At 36.4% G+C, this 17,755-nt stretch overlaps 1 protein-coding gene across 1 annotated transcript in view; it reads right to left on the bottom strand.

Moving 5' to 3' along the window:
• The window catches only part of STX17 (syntaxin 17), a gene marked incomplete at its 3' end in the record, with an annotated part of 81,901 nt that overhangs the window by 44,307 nt on the left and 19,839 nt on the right, over positions 1 to 17,755 (bottom strand). The window contains exon 3 of the mRNA XM_079705720.1: positions 16,505 to 16,570. Coding sequence (XP_079561846.1) covers positions 16,505 to 16,570 — 66 coding nt within the window. The remainder of the gene's footprint in view (positions 1 to 16,504; positions 16,571 to 17,755) is intronic.

Here is a 17,755-nt window from a genome sequence, read left to right as displayed (position 1 = left end):
GGAGGATGTGGGAGGGAGAAGACAGAAGGAAGGTTACAAACGGGTATAAGGAAACTTTTGGGGGCAATGGATATATTCATTATCTTGACTGTGGTGATGGGTTCACATTATCTTGATTGTGGTGATGGTGTCATGGTGTATACATATGTCAAAACTTATCGAATTGTATAGTTTATTATATGTCAATTACACCTCAAGAAAGCTGTTTGGAAAAAAGCAGAAAGAAAACTGCAAAACAATATCATATATTATTTATATATAGTTATGTGCACAAAAATGATAAATACTTAAAACAGGGGAAAAGATTTCCTTCAGATGCAGACAGGAACAAAGTAAATGGAATCAAGGAAGGGTACACAAGGGACTTGCAGTGGTATTTTTAAAGTTTTCTTCCAAAAAAGGGGATGAAACTGCGGCAAAAAATGTTAAGAGTTGACAAAGTTGGGTGATGAGTGTTATATTATTTTTATTATTTCCTACATTTTTGTACATTTGAAGTGTGTGTGTGTGTGTAATTTTTGAAAAAGGTACTTCAATGTTAAGGTTGTTGTCAGGGTAGTTCCTTATTCCTCTCTCAAGCGTTTAAGTTCAGAACCATTTCCTAGGGCTACAGAGAGTAGGTAAAAATATAACATACTAGACCCCTGATATTCTACACAAAATTGTCTGTACATGGGTGTTTCTGCATTTTTCTAAAAAGTAGACCCATAGTATCCTGATTATTATATTAGCCACCTACCTGGTATTCTTGCTTCAATCCTTGCTCCCTTAGAATCTATCCTTTTCAAAACAGTCAAGTTCATCTTTTAAATCATATCAGGTTATCATCTGCTCAGGACCTTCCAAAGGTTTTCTATCCAACTTTGTTAGATATTCTGTTAGATATCTAACTTTGTTAGATATCCTTCCGTAATCAGGCCCAGCTGATCTCTCTGACCTCCTCTCCTGTGCTCACAATCAGCCACACTGACCTCCTTATTACTCCCTGAATATGCCACGTATCCTCTCACCTCAGAGTCTTCACACTTGATTTCCCTTCTACCTGGAGAAGTCTATTCCCAATGGTTTATGCCTCCACTTCCTTCAGGTCTTTGCTCAAATGTCATCAGAAACCTTCCATAACCACCCTATATAAAAGAACACTCATCACCTTCTGTGACTCTCTATTCTTTTTAACCTGCTTTTGCTTTTATTTCAAGGTACTTATAGCCATCTAAATATTACATATTTATTTATTTAAAATATATCTGTTTTCTTCACTCCTACCCCCAGAATATAAGTTCAATGAGAAAAGAATTTTCTTCTGTTTTGCTCACAGCTATATTTCCAGTGTCTAGAATGTGTCTAGGATGTAGTAAATATTCAAATGTTTCTGTTCTTCTAATAATCAGGTCAGAAAGGAAGATATTATGTCAAGTTCTGAAAATCTGCAAAAATATCAAGTTTGATAAATGGCACTATAACCAAGGAAGTTTAGGGAAAAAAAGAAAGTATACCAACTCAGTAATTAAAAAGCTTTGCAGTATGCAAGCAGTAAACAGCAAACTATGGCCAAACTTTCAGTAAAGGTGACATCTCTCTCTTTTTAGTTTTGAAACTAAATTTAATAACTAGTTATGGCTTTTTCCCTTCTTCCAGAAATATCCTGAAATTTCTGTCTAAAGATTAAAAGATATGTTTAAATGTATATTTATCCATACTGATAATTGTAAAAAGTAATTATTCTGAGTTAATTAAAATTCTGAAAAATGTTCAATTATGTATTTAGTGATTAAAAGAAGAGAGGCTATGCATATATTTGCCTTTGTTAAATATTGATTTAAGGATTTCTAATATGTTTTTACAACATGTAATTTTAAGAGCAAATGTACACAGCAGAAAACATTTGGTATCATAATAATTAATCTAATTTCTTTACAAACACAGAGCACAAGTCCACTGGTAAACATTTAAACAACTTAGAGTAAACACATTCTAGATGTCATATAATTTATCATTAAGGACTCCAGAGTCATAACTATTTAATTAAAATAAATCTGGACTTCTCCTTGCTTGTATTACCTAACTACTACACTAAGGTATTAATAGTAATGACTTCACACTTACTTCAAAATCAGAAGGCACCAAAAAGAATACATATAGCTTAAAAAATATTAAATGAACCACCAAAAGGAATGAAAACCAAAGGAGAAAAGGGCCTCCATTCATTTACTCAACAAATATCTAATGAAGACCTACAATATAGGTATTAAGCACAGTATTCCTGAGAATATTCCTGGATTGTCTATCCATCTGAGTTAATAGTAAAAATAATTCCAGATTGGATCCCTGCCCTTCCACTTATGAAGGCCTTGTGCTTTAGACAAACACCGAACTTTCTCTGTTCTTCAGCCTTCTTTCATCTGAAAAATAAGGATAACACTGCCCTTATCTAGTATCCAGATAGCTGGCACTCTTTCACTTACTGGTCTCTATAAAATATTTGACAATTAGTCATATACTGACTTATATTAACATTTTACTAAAGCTTTAAATTATTATTTAAATATTTAACATTTCATGAATTCTCATCTAGGTAAGTTTCTTCAAAGCAGAAACCATGACACATTTTTCAGAATCCTCTATTATCAACTAGTATTATTACCATATATTAACTGTTTGGGGAGAGGGATAGGGAGAGCTGAGTTTTAAAGAATATGTTTTGTACTTTTCTATGACAAGCCAAAAAAATGGTAAAAAGTGATGCAATTATAATGTGTTTTAAATTAAACTAACAAAAAGCCAAGAATCTTTTTAGCTTGATCTAGCAGTTAAAAATGTGAGTATCAAATCAAACTTACTCCAATTCCCCTGAGAGGAGCTGTGTAAGCACTTTGCACACATGGTCAACAATCCTTACAATGGTCAACAATCCTTACAACCATCCTGTCATACAGAATGAAATTTTACTTTCAGAAAAAAAATATATAAATAGCATTAAGAATTTTTTTGCAGAGGGAGCTGCTGTCATTTATAAGGTCTTTTTTAAAAGATAAATTTGGGGCTTTCCTGGTGCCGCAGTGGTTAAGAATCCGCCTGCCAATGCAGAGGACATGGGTTCGAGCCCTGGTCTGGGAAGATTCCACATGCCACGGAGCAACTAAGCCTGTATGCCCAACTACTGAGCCTGTGCTCTAGCACCCATGAGCCACAACTACTAAGCCCACACACCACAACTACTGAAGCCCACACGCCTATAGCCCATGATCCACAACAAGAGAAGCCACCACAATGAGAAGCCCGCGCACCTCAACGAAGAGTAGCCCTCGCTCGCTACAACTAGAGAAAGCTGGAGCACAGCAATGAAGACCCAACGCAGCCAAAAAAAAAAAAAAAACTCCTTAGAAGATAAATTTGAACAAGTTGCTTTATTAACTGTTTCTTTCAATAACCAGTGAGCCAGATTGAAAAAAAAACCATAAAGAATTGAAACAAGAAAGGAAAAATGGGTGATATTGTAAGACAAGAAAAATATCACCCTCCCCCCAAAAACCCTATTAATAGAAGGTGCAAAAGGGATTTAGACCAATTATTAGAAATAATAAGTTTAAAGATAATTGGCCATAAGATCTATATATGAAAACTAACTATATTTCTATATACACCACCAAAAGTTAGAAAACATAATTTAAAAGAAGGCCATATTTAACACCTCCCCCAAACACACACACACACACAAACCCTAAAACAATAAAGTACTTAAGAACAGATTAATGAAATAGACTGAAATAGAGAAACAAAGTTAAGTGTAAGCCCTGTATTCGTCATCTGTTGCTGCATAACAAATTCCTCCAAAACTTAAAGGCCTAAAACCGCCACTTAATTCTGCTAATGATTTTGCAGATCAGACATTTAGGAAGTCAGCTGAGGAGTTCTCACTTGGGGTCTCTCATGTGGTTGAGTCAGATGTTGGCTGAAGCTACAGTCATCTGAAGGCTCAACTGCACTGATGTCCAAGATGGCTCACTCATGTGCTGGCACCTGAGGCTGGAAATTTCTGAGCTCAGCTGTGGCTGTGGCTATCTCCCATGTGGGAGTCTTCAGATATTTGGACATTTCACATGATGGCTAAGTTCCCCCAGTGCAAGCATCCTCAGAGAACCAGTGGGATCTATCTGGCCTTTTCTGATCTAGCCTCAGAAGTCTGGTGGCATTACTTCTGCCTCAGCTCAGACACACTTATGCATATATGGAATTGTGATATGTAAATAACACTGCAGAAATCAGTTAATAATGAGAGACAACTGGTTTTCCAAAAGAAATAAAACAAAATTTTATTTATATCTATCTCATACCGTCAATACCAGATGGATTAACAACTTAACTGTTAAAAGCAAAACACTTAAAACATTCAACAGAAAATATAGGGAAATTATCTTCTTGTTCTTAGGATACAGAACATTCTTTGAACAAGATACCAACAGCATGAACCACAAGAGAAAACACTGATAAATTAGGTAAAGACTGACACATTTAAATTAAGAACCCCTTTTCAACAAAGACGCTATACCAAAAGTAAAAAGATACTCCTTACTATACAAATAATGATAAATCTAGAAAATTTATAGTAACTGTTCATGAAATTGTCTAAAAATAAGTTTTACACAAACTAGCAAAGAACAAGCCTATACAAAAAATTCAAGGCAGATATGAATAAAACTAAGCAAATACCTACATCTAACAACAGTTTCGATCTCATTATTTTAATGGCACACATGAAGCTTTTATGCCAGATGGAGATCAATAATGTAAATATATATATTTTTTTAAATCAGTAAACAAACACTTTGACCATACCACCGTCTCAAGAAAATCATAAGGGATTTTTAATGACATGTTAAACAGTGAAGATGGTAAGAAATGAAAGTCATAATAATCTCATTGACATTAACATGTACAGTACCATTCAATAAACTCTGCATCTTGCTGAGCACCTGGTACCATGACATACACAATTAGTGGAGACATAGTCCCTGATCTTTAGGGCTATCATCTAGGTAGCAAGAAATAAAACACATATAGAGAGGCAAGTCAAATTTCCACCTAAGTCTCAAATCAATCTTTTTTTCCTCTATCTTCACCATCTCTGTAACCACTCCTAAATGATCTTTTGCATTCATTTCATTCTATCCCAGTCTATTCACTATACTGCAGCTATAATAACCTTTTGAAATGTAAGAGGACCAGAGATGCATTTTTCGGTGAAAAAGACTATAGACTCACAAACACAAGAGAGGACCTTCAAGATGGCAGAGAGGAGTAAGACGTGGATATCACCTTCCTCCCACAAATACATCAAAAATACAACTACATATGGAACAACTCCTACAGAACACCTACTGAACACTGGCAGAAGACCTCAGATTTCCCAAAAGACAAGAAACTCCCCAGGTACCTGGCCATGTGGCTGACAGGGTCTTGGTGCTCTGTCCGGATGTCAGGCCTCAGGCTCTGAGGTGGGAGAGCCGAGTTCAGGACATTGGATCACCAGAGACCTCCGAGCCCCATGTAATATCAAACAGCAAGAGCTCTCCCAGAGATCTCCATCTTAACGCTAAGACCCAGCTCCACTCAACGACCCGCAAGCTCCAGTGCTGAACATCCCATGCCAAACAATTATCAAGGCAGGAACACAACCCCACCCATTAGCAGAGAGGCTGCCTAAAATCATAATAAGTTCACAGACACACCAAAATACACCACCAGACATGGTCCTGCCCACCAGAAAGGCAAGATCCAGCCTCATCTACCAGAACACAGGCAGCAGGCCCCTCCACCAGGAAGCCTACACAACCCACTGAACCAACCTTACCCACTGGAGGCAGACACCAAAAACAACAGGAACTGTGAACCTGCAGCCTGAGAAAAGGAGACCCCAAACACAGCAAGTAAACCAAAATGAGAAGACAGAGAAATACACAGCAGATGAAGAAGCAAAGTAAAAACCCACCAGACCAAATAAATGAAGAGCAAATAGGTAGTCTACCTGAAAAAGATTTCAGAGTAATGAGAGTAAAGATGATCCAAAATCTTGGAAATAGAATAGAGAAAATACAAGAAATGTTTAAAAGGACCTAGAAGAACTAAACAGCAAACAATGATGAACAACACAATAAATGAAATTTAAAATTCTCTAGAAGGAATCAATAGCAGAATAACTGAGGCAGAAGAACGGATAAGTGACCTGGAAGATAAAATAGTGGAATAAACTGCCACAGAACAGAATAAAGAAAAAAGAATGAAAAAAATTGAGGACAGTCTGAGAGACATCTGGGACAACATTAAACACACCAACATTCGAATTATAGGGGTCCCAGAAGAAGAAGAGAAAAAGAAAGGGACTGAGAAATATTTGAAGAAATTATACTTGAAAACCACCCTAATATGGGAAAGGGAATAGTCAATCAAGTCCAGGAAGTGCAGAGAGTCCCATACAAGATAAATCCAAGGAGAAACACACCAAGACACATATTAATCAAACTATCAAAAATTAAATACAAAGAAAACATATTAAAAGCAGCAAGGAAAAGCAACAAATAACATACAAGGGCATCCCCATAAGGTTAATAGTTGATCTTTCAGCAGAAACTCTGCAAGCCTGAAGGGACTGGCAAGACATATTTAAAGTGATGAAAGGGAAAAAGCTACAACCAAGATGACTCTACCCAGCAAGGATCTCATTCAGATTTGATGGAGAAATTAAAACGTTAACAGACAGGCAAAAGCTAAGAGAATTCAGCAGCACCAGACCAACTCTACAGCAAATGCTAAAGGAACTTCTCTAGGCAGGAAACACAAGGGAAGGAAAACACCTACAATAACAAACCCAAAACAATTAAGAAAATGGTAATAGGAACATACATATCAATTATTACCTTAAATGTAAACGGATTAAATGCTCCAACCAAAAGACACACACTGGCTGAATGGATACAAAAACAGGACCCGTATATATGCTGTCTACAAGAGACCCACTTCAGACCTAGGGACATATACAGACTGAAAGTGAGGTGATGGAAAAGATATTCCATGCAAATGGAAATCAAAACAAAGCTGGAGTAGCAATTCTCGTATCAGACAAAATAGACTTTAAAATAAAGACTATTACAAGAGACAAAGAAGGACACTACAGAATGATCAAGGGATCAATCCAAGAAGATACAACAATGGTAAATATTTATGCACCCAACATAGGAGCACCTCAATACATAAGGCGAATACTAACAGCCATAAAAGGGGAAATCGACAGTAACACAATAATAATAGGGGACTTTAACATCCCTCTTTCACCAATGGACAGATCATCCAAAATGAAAATAATAAGGAAACACAGGCTTTAAATGATACATTAAACACGATGGACTTAATTGATATTTATAGGACATTCTCAAGTGCTCATGGAACACTCCCCAGGATAGATCATATCTTGGGTCACAAATCAAGCCTTGGTAAATTTATGAAAATTGAAATCGTATCAAGTATCTTTTCTGCCCACAACGCTATGAGACTAGATAGCAATTACAGGAAAAAAAAACTGTAAAAAGTACAAACACATGGAGGCTAAACAATACACTACTAAATAACCAAGAGATCACTGAAGAAATCAAAAAATACCTAGGGGGCTTCCCTGGTGGCACAGTGGTTAAGAATCCACCTGCCATTGCAGGGGACACGGGTTCGAGCCCTGCTCCGGGAAGATTCCCACATGATGCGGAGCAACTAAGCCCATGCGCCACAACTACTGAGCCTGCGCTCTAGAGCTCATAAGGCACGACTACTGAAGCCCCTGCACCTAGAGCCTGTGCTCTGCAACAAGAGAAGCCACCGCAATGAGAAGCCTGCACACTGCAACGAAGAGTAGCCCCCGCTCACCGCAACTTGAGAAAGCCTGCGCGCAGCAACAAAGACCCAACACAGCCAAAAAAAAAAAAAAAAAAAAAAAAAAACACCTAGAAACAAATGACAATGAAAACACAACAACCCAAAACCTATGCGATGCAGCAAAAGCAGTTCTAAGACAGAAGTTTAGAGCAATACAATCTTACCTCAAGAAACAAGAAACATCCAAATAAACAAACTAACCTTACACCTAAAGCAATTAGAGAAAGAAGAATTTAAAAAAACCCAAAGTCAGCAGAAGGAAAGAAATCATAAAGATCAGAGCAGAAATAAATGAAAAAGAAATGAAGGAAACAATAGCAAAGATCAATAAAACTAAAAGCTGGTTCTTTGAGAAGATAAACAAAACTGATAAACCATTGTCCAGACTCATCAAGAAAAAAAAGGGAGAAGACAAATCAACAGAATTAGAAGGGAAAAACAAAAAGTAACAACTGACACTGCAGAAATACAAAGGATCATGAGAGATTACTACAAGCAACTATATGCCAGACAACCTGGAAGAAATAGACAAATTCTTAGAAAAGCACAACCTTCTGAGACTGAACCAGGAACAAATAGAAAATATAAACAGACCAATCACAAGCACTGAAGTTGAAACTGTGATTTAAAATCTTCCAACAAACAAAAGCCCAGGACCAGATGGATTCACAGGCGAATTCTATCAAACATTTATAGAGAAGAGCTAACACCTATCCTTCTCAAACTCTTCCAAAATATATCAGAGGGAAGAACACTCCCAAACTCATTCTATGAGGGCACCATCACCCTGCTACCAAAACCAGACAAAGATGTCACAAAAAAAGAAAACTACAGGCCAATATCACTGATGAATATACATGCAAAAATCCTCAACAAAATACTAGCAAACAGAATCCAACAGCACAGTAAAAGGATCATACACCATGATCAAGTGGGGTTTATCCCAGGAATGCAAGGATTCTTCAATATACACAAATCAATCAGTGTGATACACCACGTTAACAAAACTGAATGATAAAAACCATATGATCGGGCTTCCCTGGTGGCGCAGTGGTTGAGAGTCCACCTGCCGATGCAGGGGACGCGGGTTCGTGCCCCGGTCCGGGAAGATCTCACGTGCCGTGGAGCGGCTGGGCCCGTGAGCCATGGCCGCTGGGCCTGCGCGTCCGGAGCCTGTGCTCCACAACGGGAGAGGCCACAACAGTGAGAGGCCCGCGTACCGCAAAAAAAAAAAAAAAAAAAAAAAAAAAAACATACGATCATCTCAATAGACGCAGGAGAAGCTTTCAATAAAATTCAACACCCATTTGTGATTAAAAACCCTCCAGAAAGTAGGCATAGAGGGAACTTATCTCAACATAATAAAGGGTGTATATGACAAACCCACAGCCAACATCATTCTCAGTGGTGAAAAACTGAAACCATTTCCACCAAAATCAGGAAAAGGACAAGGCTGCCCACTCTCACCACTATTATTCAACATAGTTTTGGAAGTTTTAGCCACAGCAATCAGAGAAGAAAAAGAAATAAAAGGAATCCAAATTGGAAAAGAAGAAGTAAAACTGTCACTGTTTGCTGATGACGTGATACTACACATAGAGAATCCTAAAGATACTACCAGAAAACTACTATAACTAATAGGTGAATTTGGTAAAGTAGCAGGATACAAAATTAATGCACAGAAATCTCTTGTATTCCTATACACTAATGATGAGAAATCTGAAAGAGAAATTAAGGAAACACTCCCATTTACCACTGTAACAAAAAGAATAAAATACCTAGGAATAAACCTACCTAAGGAGACAAAAGACCTGTATACAGAAAACTATAAGACACTGATGAAAGAAATTAAAGATGATACAAACAGATGGAGAGATATACCATGTTTTTGGATTGGAGGAATCAACATTATGAAAATGAATATACTACCCAAAGCAATCTACAGATTCAATGCAATCCCTATCAAACTACCACTGGCATTTTTCACAGAACTAGAGCAAAAAATTTCACAATTTGTATGGAAACACTAAAGACCCCAAATAGGCAAAGCAATCTTGAGAAAGAAAAACGGAGCTGGAGGAATCAGGGTCCCTGACTTCAGACTATACTACAAAGCTACAGTAATCAAGACAGTATGGTACTGGCACAAAAACAGAAATATAGATCAATGGAACAGGATAGAAAGCCCAGAGGTAAACCCACGTACATATGGTCATCTTATCTTGGATAAACGAGGCAAGAATATACAATGGAGAAAAGACAGCCTCTTCAATAAGTGGTGCTGGGGAAACTGGACAGCTACATGTAAAAGAATGAAATTAGAACACTCTGTTACACCATACACAAAAATAAACTCCAAATGGATTAAAGACCTAAATGTAAGGCCAGACACTATAAAACTCTTAGAGGAAAACATAGGCAGAACACTCTATGACATAAATCACAGCAAGATCCTTTTTGACCCACCTCCTAGAGAAATGGAAATACAAACAAAAATAAACAAATGGGACCTAATGAAACTTCAAAGCTTTTGTACAGCCAAGGAAACGATAAACAAGATGAAAAGACAACCCTCAGAATGGGAGAAAATATTTGCAAATAAAGCAACTGACAAAGGATTAATCTCCAAAATATTCAAGCAGGTCATGCAGCTGAATATCAGAAAAACAAACTACCCAATCCAAAAATGGGCAGAAGACCTAAATAGACATTTCTCCAAAGAAGATATACAGATTGCCAAGAAACACATGAAAGGATGCTCAACATCACTAATCATTAGAGAAATGCAAATCAAAACTACAATGAGGGGCTTCCCTGGTGGCGCAGTGGTTGAGAGTCTGCCTGCCGATGCAGGGGACACGGGTTCGTGCCCTGGTCCGGGAGGGTCCCACGTGCCGCAGGGCAGCTGGGCCCGTGAGCCATGGCCGCTGGGCCTGCACGTCCGGAGCCTGGGCTCTGCAACGGGAGAGGCCACAACAGTGAGAGGCCCGCATATTGCAAAAAAAAAAAAAAAAAAAAAAAAACTACAATGAGGTATATTTATACAATCCAGTTGTAATTCTCACAGCAGTCAGAATGGCCATCATCAAAAAATCTACAAACAATAAATGCTGGAGAGGGTGTGGAGAAAAGGGAACCCTCTTGCACTGTTGGTGGGAATGTAAAGTAATACACTCACTATGGAGAATAGTATGGAGGTTCCTTAAAAAACTAAACACAGAACTACCATACAACCCAGCAATCTCACTACTGGGCATATACCCTGAGAAAACCATAATTCAAAAACAGTCATGTACTACAGTGTTCATTGCAGCTCTATTTACAATAGCCAGGTCATGGAAGCAACCTAAGTGTCCATCAACAGATGAATGGAAAAAGAAGATGCGGCACATATATACAATAGAGTATTACTCAGCCATAAAAAGAAATGAAATTGAGTTATTTGTAGTGAGGTGGACGGACCTAGAGTCTGTCATACAGAGTGAAGTAAGTCAGAAGGAGAAAAACAAATGCCGTATGCTAGCACATATATATGGAATCTAACACATATATGCTAACACATATAAATGGTTCTGAAGAACCTAGGGGCAGGACAGGAATAAAGACACAGACTTAGAGAATGGACTTGCAGACATGGAGAGGGAAGGGTAAGCTTGGCCGAAGTGAGAGAGTGGCATTGACATGTATACAGTACCAAATGTAAAAGAGATAGCTAGTGGGAAGCAGCCACATAGCACAGGGAGATCAGCTCCATGCTTTGTGGAGCACAGGGAGGGTGGGAGGGAGATGCAAGAGGGAGGGGATTTGGGGATATATGTATACATATAGCTGATTCACTTTGTTATACAGCAGAAACTAACACAACATTGTAAAGCAACTATACTCCAATAAAGATGTATTAAAAAAAAAAAGAAACACCAGGCACAGGACTGAAAAATGGAATTCATATGAAAGACTGTACTAAACAATGAAAGCACAGGAGCCTTCATCTAAGCTGCTTCTATAATTAGGAAATAAGTGCCTACTTACCCTGGGGGAAAATGAGGATTCTTCTTTGGAAAACTAAACCAGAACAACCTCTAGATACTGACACTTGGAGGTTGCTCCAAGGAAATTGACAGCCTACCAAAGCACCTTTGGTGAAGTCCACCAGGAGACAAGCAATCAGCTTTTTAGTGTCTCAGAAAAGCAGGAAATATTTTTATGTCCAAAGATAAAGTGCTACGAAAAATAAGAAGAAAAGAAAAAGCTCTTGGAAAATAAATATTGTAATAGAAATAAAGAATTCAGTAGAAAGAATTGAAAATAAAGCTGAGGAAATCTCTCAGAAAATAGAACAGAAAATTAGACTAGCAATCCAAGAGTCTTCCATCCAACAGAATAGGGATCAGCAAACTTTTTCTTCAAAGGGCCAGACAGTAGATAGTTTAGGCTTTGCAGACCATATGGTCTCTTGTTGCAAACAAACAACTCTGCTGTTGTACTATGAAAGCAGCCAAAGACAGTACATAAACAAATGGGGCAGACAGCAGGCAAGATCTGGCCTGTGAGCTATAGTTTGCTGACCCTTGCAATAAAAGAATTTAAAAAAGAGAGAGAGAGAATAACAAAAAACAAAGAGGAATAAATCATCAAATAAATTATTTAAGAAAATTCCCAGAACTAAAACCATGAGTTTTTAGATTGAAAGGGTCCAACACAAAGCACATAATATTATCAAACTTCAGAACACCACAATAAACAGATCACAAAAGTTCCCAAAGAGAAAAAAAAATTGGTCTTATACAAAGATAAGGAAACTAGATGATATCTGCTTTTTTAAGAGCAACACTAAACTAGAAAGCCTAGAAAGCCTTCAATATTGAAAGAGAATTCTATACCTACTCAAAGTAGCAATCACATGTGAGGGGAGAATAAAGGTGTTTATCAGACACATAATAAATTAAAAATTTACCTCTAAGGTACCCTTACTTGAAAGCTATTGAAAGATGTATTCCAACAAAATAACAGAGTAAGCCCAAAATAAAGAAGACATGATAGCCAGGAAAAACAGGAACCCCACACAGGAGGAGCTGAGGGAAGTCCTAGAACAACAGCTGTGCAACAAGCCTAGAAAGTGAGTCCAGATTGGAATTGGAGGAAGAAGGGCTTCAGGGAGGAGTCTTTAGGATAAAGAATGGAAGTGATGTATTTGAACACATGAAAAATATTGACAGCATGTGGCAGAAATGTGGAGCACTTAAAAAAAATTAACTAAAAATACATAAAAACCCCGGCAATATAAAAAAGTGAGAAAAGTATTAACTCCAAAGAAGCAAAAGGACAGCTAACATCATAGTTAACAGTAAAAAGAGGAAACCATTTCCTCTAAGGTTAGGAACAAGACAAGGATGTCCACTCTTAGCACTTTTATTCAACATAGTATTGGAAGTCCTAGCCACAGCAATCAGACAAGAAAAAGAAATAAAAGGAAACCAAACTGAAAAGGAAAAAGTAAAACTGTCACTATTTGCAGGTGACATGATACTACACACAGAAAATCCTAAACACGCCACCAGCAAATTACCAGAGCTCAATGAATTTGGTAAAGTTGCAGGATGCAAAATTAGTATATAGAAATCTGTTGCATTTCTATATACTAACAACAAACTATCAGAAAGAGAAATTAAGGAAACAATTCCACTCACCACTGCAGCGAAAAGAATAAAACACCTAGGGATAAACCTACCTAAGGTGGTAAAAGATCTGTACTCAGAAAACTATAAGATACTAATGAAAGAAACTGAAGATGATACAAACAGATGGAAAGATATACCACGTACATGGACTGGAAGAGTTAATATTGTTAAAATGACCATACTAGCCAAGGCAATCTACAGATTCAGTGCAATCCCTATCAAGATACCAAGGGCATTTTTTGCAGTACTAGAACAAATAATTTTAAAATTTGTATGCAAACACAAAAGGCTCCAAAAAGCCAAAACAATCCTGAGAAAGAACAGAGCTGGAGGAATCATGCTTCCTGACTTCAGGCTATACTCCAAAGCTACAGTAATCAAAACAGTACGGTACTGGCACAAAAACAGACATTTAGATCAATGGAACAGAGAGCCCAGAAATAAACCCACACACTCGTGGTCAATGAATCCACAACAATGGAGGCAAGAATATACAGTGGAGAAAAACAGCCTCTTCAATAAATGGTGCTGGGAAAACTGGACAACTACATGTAAAAGAATGACATCAAAACATTCTCTAACACCATATACAAAAATAAACTCAAAATGGATTAAAGACCTAAATGTAAGACCAGAAACCATAAGACTTCTAGAAGAAAAACATAGGCAGAACACTCTGACATAAATCATAGCAATATTTTTTTGGATCTGTCTCCTAAAGAAAAGGAAATAAAAGCAAAAATTAAAAAATGGGACCTAATTAAACTTAAAAGCTTTTGCACAGCAAAAGAAACCATTGGCAAAATGAAAAGACAACCTACTTAATGGGAGAAAATATTTGCTAATGATATGACCAATAAGGAGTTTATATCCAAAATGTGATAAACAGCTCATACAACTCAACATCAAAAAACCCCCAAACACCTCAATTAAGAAATGGGCGGAAGACCTAAATAGACATTTTTCCAAAGAAGACATACAGATGGCCAACAGGCACATGAAAAGATGCTAAACACTGTTAATCATCAGAGAAATGCAAATTAAAACTACAATGAGATATCATCTCACACCTGCCAGATGGCTATCATCAAAAAGACCACAAATAAATGCTGGTAAGGATGTGGGGAAAAGGGAACCCTCATACACTGTTAGTGGGAATGTAAACTAGCATGGTCACTGTGGAAACTGTACAGCAGTTTCTCAAAAATCTAAAAATAAAACTACCATATTACCCAGCAATTCCACTCCTGGGTATATGTCCAAAAAAATCCAAAAACACTAATTCAGAAAGATACATGCACCCCAATGTTCATATCAGCATTATTTACAATAGCCAAGATATGGAAGCAACCTAAGTGTCCATCAACTGATGAATGGATAAAGAAGATGTGGTATACACACACACACACACACACACACACACAAAAACACACACTGGAATACTACTCGGCCATAAAAAAGAATGAAATTTTGCCATTTGCAACAACATGGATAGACTTAGAGGGTATAAGTGAAACAAGTCAAAAGACAGAGAAAGACAAATACTGTATGATATCACTTATATGTAGAATCTAAAAAATAAAACAAACTAGTGAATATAACAATAAGGAAACAGACTCACAGATATAGAGAACAAGCTGATGGTTACCAGTGGGGAGAGGGAAAGGTGGTGGAGCAAGATAGGGGTAGGGGACTAAGAGGTACAAACTGTTATGTATAAAATAAATAAGCTACAAGGATAAATATATCCTTGTACAACACGAAATATAGCCAATATTTTATAATAACTATAAATGGAGTATAACCTTTAAAAATTGTGAATCACTATGTTGTACACCTATAACTCATATAATATTGTACATCAACTATATCTCAATTAAAAACAAAAAACACTAAACACGTTTAAAAAGTCATTAGAGTGAAAGTGACACTTTAAGGGAAAAAAAGCAAAAGGCTGTAGTGTATGTCACTATTTGGCTTAGCAAGAAACAATACCTTTATAATCAAAATAATGAGATATTGATCACTAATTTAACCAGAAATTATAATATATGTAATTATAGGGGGGAAAGGAATTAGGAGAGTAGGGTGGAAAGCTAGATCTGCATCTCCTATAGCAAGAAGTGAAGAGACTATGCCTAAACCTGATTAATGAAGAAATACCAGTCTACACATGGTATTTAGGAATAAAGAGCTAAATACCAGGGAAAATGGCCAAAGGGATTTAAAGTAGTCTCCTAAAAGTAGGACTTGGAGATGGAGAAGGGTAGGGTTCTATAAGGCTTTTAATTTTACTTGGCTGTTAACTATGTAAATATACAACTTTCAAAAATTAATTTAAAATAATTAAAATTTATTACAAAGCCAAAAGCTAGCAAAAAAATATTTGCAACACTACATTATTGCAACAATCTTATAAACAGAAGACCAATATCTTAAAATTATAAGGAACTCTGACAAAAGACAACAACATAATATAATATATGCAAGGGACATGAACAGGCAATTCACACATAAAACATTACTATCCAAGGTGCATATAAAAAACTTTCACCCTTCAAAGCAATAAAAGAAAAAATCCAGATTAAAACAACAAAGCAGTGTTATTTTAACCTACTAATTAGCAAAAATCTGAGGAATGAGTAATACTAGTGTTGTAAAATGCATTCATTGTGAAAGTGTAAGTTGATGTATCATTTCTGGAGAAAATTTTGGTGATATGAATCAAAATCTTAAAAATATGTATGACATCTGATTCAATAATTCCTGCTAAAAATGCATCCTTAAGGAAATAGTTACAAATACATATAAAAGGATTCAGCTACAAGGGTATATATATTTTAGCAAAATTTCCTTAAGACTGTCTTTTTCATACTGATTTACCTGAAACAATAAAATAGCCTTACCTGAACTGTACGTCCTGCATTGATATGCTCTTCATGCAACTTGTCCCAGATTCTGCACCTCTGATACTATACGAAAGAAAGGGGAAAGGTACTGAATTTTTTTTTATCACTAAGTGATTATTCTCAATTTACCTCAAAAATCCCCACTCACCCACCCAAACGTAAACATAACAGCTAAAAAAGTTACTGACTTAGTAGTGGAAATTAACTGTCCCAAGTCCATACAATAGGAAGTTTTCAAAAACATTACACACAAAATTCTGGTAAATGGTAAAAACAAACAAAAATCACTAAATACTCTTTATTTTACTGAAAAAGATTATGTATTTTGTCTATAATGCACACTCTTTGGAGGTGAAAAAAGTGAGAATGTAAAAGAGTGTGAAAAATGAAAAGATTAAAAGCATTCATCAGATATTCCTACTATACATGAAGACTTTGAAACGTTTGTTAATGATAGAGTCAAGTATTGAAAACTAAAATCTGATTTGAGAAAAAGTAACATGGATACTACAGACTAGAAAGTATATAAAAATGAGAATGAACATTTAATATATATGTCTTCATTTTTACCAAAGTAATGTTTAGTTTTCAGAGTTCATCCAAGAAACTTAATGAGCATGATAATGGAAAATTTGACAGGAAAATGTGATAACATTATGACGGAATACTTGTATAAAATATAAACACCACCAAATGTCACACATTATTTTTGGTTGAAATAAAAAACCCAAATAATTAAGACGTTAGCAGATGTGAATAATGACATTAAACACATTTTTGGTATAACCCACACACACACACTACTTTGAAAGCACAGAAACATGAAAATGCCCCATATGCACATGGAAGGAACGTAGAGCTCTAAAATTTTTTCTAGGGTATTTTTATATTCCCTATTCTGCATATTCTTTAAATTTGGTAGTGAATAATGCAGCGAAAAACTCTTGATACTCCTGAATTTTTGTTTTTTATATCATCTAAGAACTAAACAATAGCCATTAAGCTTAAAAATAACTAGACTATGGAGAACAATATGGAGGTTCCTTAAAAAACTAAAAATAGAACTACCATATGACCGAGCAATCCCACTACTGGGCATATACCCTGAGAAAACCATAATTCAAAAAGACACATGCACCTCAATGTTCACTGCAGCACTATTTACAATAGCCAGGACATGGAAGCAACCTAAATGCCATCAACAGATGAATGGATAAAGAAGACATGGTACATATATACAATGGAATA

The sequence above is a fragment of the Hyperoodon ampullatus genome, assembly GCF_949752795.1.
Source record: "Hyperoodon ampullatus genome assembly, chromosome: 6".
Taxonomy (NCBI): Eukaryota; Metazoa; Chordata; class Mammalia; order Artiodactyla; family Ziphiidae; genus Hyperoodon; species Hyperoodon ampullatus.
The sequence above is the reverse complement of the archived record's forward strand: the minus strand, read 5'-3'. Positions and strand labels throughout refer to the sequence as shown.